The sequence below is a fragment of the Limulus polyphemus genome, unplaced genomic scaffold (assembly GCF_000517525.1).
Source record: "Limulus polyphemus unplaced genomic scaffold, Limulus_polyphemus-2.1.2 Scaffold7458, whole genome shotgun sequence".
In the NCBI taxonomy this organism is placed as follows: Eukaryota; Metazoa; Arthropoda; class Merostomata; order Xiphosura; family Limulidae; genus Limulus; species Limulus polyphemus.
Genome location: NW_013673068.1, coordinates 33,148 through 36,912, shown reverse-complemented (window position 1 = coordinate 36,912; position 3,765 = coordinate 33,148). Strand labels below are relative to the sequence as shown.

The 3,765-nt window shown below is 33.3% G+C and overlaps 1 protein-coding gene across 1 annotated transcript in view; it reads left to right on the top strand.

The window, feature by feature from the left end:
• Nucleotides 1–426: 426 nt before the first annotated feature.
• The window catches only part of LOC106474629, a gene marked incomplete at its 3' end in the record, with an annotated part of 35,672 nt that continues 32,333 nt past the window's right edge, over nucleotides 427–3,765 (top strand). Inside the window, exons 1-4 of the mRNA XM_013935320.2 lie at nucleotides 427–572; nucleotides 1,258–1,448; nucleotides 1,990–2,155; nucleotides 2,844–2,927. Of these exons, the coding sequence (XP_013790774.2) occupies nucleotides 525–572; nucleotides 1,258–1,448; nucleotides 1,990–2,155; nucleotides 2,844–2,927 (489 nt within the window). The remainder of the gene's footprint in view (nucleotides 573–1,257; nucleotides 1,449–1,989; nucleotides 2,156–2,843; nucleotides 2,928–3,765) is intronic.

Below are 3,765 nucleotides of genomic sequence, written 5' to 3'. Positions count from 1 at the left end.
CCTGTCTTTTACTGTAAGCTTTACAATATTGTTATAGTTACTTAAAGACAAATTCCTTCATTCCTGTCTTTTACTGTAAGCTCTACAGTACTGTTATAGTTACTTAAAGATAAATTCCTTCATTCCTGTATTTTACTGTAAGCTTACAATATTGTTATAGTTACTTAAAGACAAATTCCTTCATTCCTGTCTTTTACTGTAAGCTCTACAGTATTGTTATAGTTACTTAAAGATAAATTCCTTCATTCCTGTATTTTACTGTAAGCTTACAATATTGTTATAGTTACTTAAAGACAAATTCCATCATTCCTGTCTTTTACTGTAAGCTCTACAGTATTGCTATAATTACTTAATGATACATTCCATCATTCCTGTAGTTTTGTCTCATTAAAGGTAATATAAGATGAACCTCCTGTTTGTAACTTTTTATTAGGCTTAAAGCTGTGGAGATTGCTCTTAATGAAATAGATGAAACAAATCATATTGTCAGTCAGTTGGAACTGCAACTGGCAGATTATGACACCATGCCATCTGATGAGGAGACACTTCAGAGGATTCACAACCATCTGGGAGTAAGTTGGAATAAAAACTTTCAATGATAATGAGTTGGGCTTTAAAACCCTAACAGTGAGCCAAGTTACCTAATATAGTTAATTATATATTTAATACTACATAATAACAGCATGTTATAACTGAAAAATTGAGCTTGGAATTAGTTATGGTTTTGTATAAATTAAACAAAGCGAATTGTAATCAAAAGTTGTCTTAGCTGTAACTTACTGTTTTATTTATGTGAACTGAGAACTTACAAGGGGAATAAACAGTGATCAACCTTTGTCTGGAACTTACTGTTTTCTTTATATGAACTGAGAACTTGCAAAGAGGAACAAAAGGTGATCAACTCTTGTCTGGGACTTACTGTTTTCTTTATATGAACTGAGAACTTACAAAGGGGAACAAACAGTGATCAACTCTTGTCTGGGATTTACTGTTGTTTTATATGAACTGAGAACTTACAAAGGGGAACAAACAGTGATCAACACTTGTCTGGGACTTACTGTTTTCTTTATATGAACTGAGAACTTACAAAGGGGAACAAACAGTGATCAACTCTTGTCTGGGATTTACTTGTTTTTCTTATGAACTGAGAACACAGTAGACATATTTTACTGTGGGTTCACTATTGTTTTACAACATATGGAAATTATTGCTGGTTAACTCTGGCCTAACCCTTATTTTTTGTTTTTTTATACTTAGGACTTACAGGGGGAGGTAAAGAGAGGTCAACCAGTACTTGACCAACTGAACGAAGATGCAGTAGAAGTTCGACGTACAACAGAGCAGAGTCGTCCCAAACAAATCAAACATCCTGATGTGAAGAAAATGGAAGATGACATTGTAAAATTAACAAAACGTTGGGACAGAGCTTGCAGTCAGGTGGTGGACAGGTAGGTTGTGAGAAGGGTGGGGGAAACAAAAATTAATACTGCAGTTTTAGTTTTTTTCTATTTCAAACATGAAAGTCTGTTTTCTGATACTTGATATACTACTGCCTTATATATAGAACACTTGTGTACATAAAAAAATGACAATCAAGGTTATTTATCTATATACAGTAAATTATTAAGTAAAACAAGATAGTTTATTGTGTTTCGGGACTGCAGACAATCTCATTGTTAAGTTCTTCTTTTTTGATATACCTTTGTTCAGTTAGACAGAGTTCAATTAATAGCAGTAAATACTTGTACAGTGTGAACCATATGGTTTAATGATGAAATAAAAGTTTAAAAGTATAACTTATGTGATAATGAATATTTTGTATGCGTAAGTTCACTTGTTACTAGTATCTTACATTTGATACTAATAGGCTTGCAATGTTGTAATGACATTTAAGTTCTAAGGCAACACAAATGGATGATATTTTAATATAATATTTAATTGTAGAGCTATACCACTGAAAACTAATAGCATGTTATGACAATTTTTCAGATTAAAGAGTTGTGAAAATGCAGCATCAATGTTGAAAAACTACAAGAAGAAAATCGAAAAGGAAGAACAACCATGGATTGAGGAGATGACCCAGAAGGTCAACAATCTTAAGTCAGTTAAATATACACCACCCAAGCAGGCAGAAGTCAAAATTCAACCTGCTCTGGTAAGAATTAAAAATGGTGTTAATATTAATCTGTTGCATGCATGGATCAAAGTTAATCTTTTTCTGATTAGCAGAACCTACAATAATAAGATTAACATTAATTATGAAATGTACCAATACAACTGTAGGTAAGACTAAAGCTAATACCCAGCCAAACATGGATCAAAACTCAACCATCTGTTGTGAGTTGAAGATACACTGTAGGTAAGACTAAAGCTAATACCCAGCCAAACATGGATCAAAACTCAACCATCTGTTGTGAGTTGAAGATACACTGTAGGTAAGATTAAAATTAATACCCAGACAAGCATGGATGACAGCTGGAAAGTTTTACTGTATAAACAGTAGAGCAGTGAGTGGATTATTTGTTTTATTGGTATTAAGAATACAGTAGTGGCTAGGATGTATGTTATGGTAAACATTTTTGATTTAGTTGATAACTGAATAATCCAAATATTCAGTTTTTGCTAATGAATCATTGCAGTGTTGGAGCTAATTAGGTGTTTGTGTAGCTAGGCCTGCTTCTGAAATGTTGATGCCCCACTCACACACACTTCAAGCTAATGTCATCAATTAATGTAAAGTTAGATTGATTTTAAATTTGGCCCCATTATGTGATTCATATCCTCCCCCCTCCACACTAGAGCCAGGACTGTTAAAATTAATGTGAATTTTTTTCATTTTACAGGACCTGTATAATGCTTTAGCTCAGAGAAAACCTGAAATTGAAAATGCCAATACCCTAGGTGGAAAATACATAAGAGAAGCTAAGGTATGGACTTGGTTATGTGTATGTTTCTTGAGTAACAGGCTGTTGTGTAGTTGCCTAGTAACCAACCATTGTTATAATGTAGTTTGCTACAGGCAATTAACCTGTCTCTGTAGCAGTGACTTTCAGTAGAGTAGATATCCTAACATAACCACTCCTAAACAGACAGAAACATCTCTGAATCACAAAATATAATAAAGTTTGTCTTCTTTGCAGAATAAGCAAAGAATTCAAAAATATGACTTTTAAAATTACACAGTGAAACAAAACAAAATCCATATCAATCTTTACTTAGTGATGACTGGGATTATGTAATAAAAAGTGGCATGATGATAATTTTTTGAACATGTTTGCTTGCTCCGGGAAGTCTCGATATAGGTTTTTTTGTCAGAGCTTTACCCCAGCTTTGTCCACAACCTCCAGTTTCTTGCCAGCAAGTTGTACTGCTGCTTGTTTGTTTGTCTGTTTGTACAAGATATTTTACTTCCTTGGTGAGTATGTTATGTATGTTACTTGTTTGTCTGTTTGTACAAGATATGTTACTTCCTATGTGAGTATGTTATGTATGTTACTTGTTTGTCTGTTTCTACAAGCTATTTTACTTCCTAGGTGAGTATGTTATGTATGTTACTTGTCTGTCTGTCTGTACAAGATATTTTACTTCCTAGGTGAGTATGTTATGTATGTTACTTGTCTGTCTGTCTGTACAAGATATTTTACTTCCTAGGTGAGTATGTTATGTATGTTACTTGTTTGTCTGTTTGTACAAGATATTTTACTTCCTAGGTGAGTATGTTATGTATGTTACTTGTCTGTCTGTCTGTACAAGATATTTTACTTC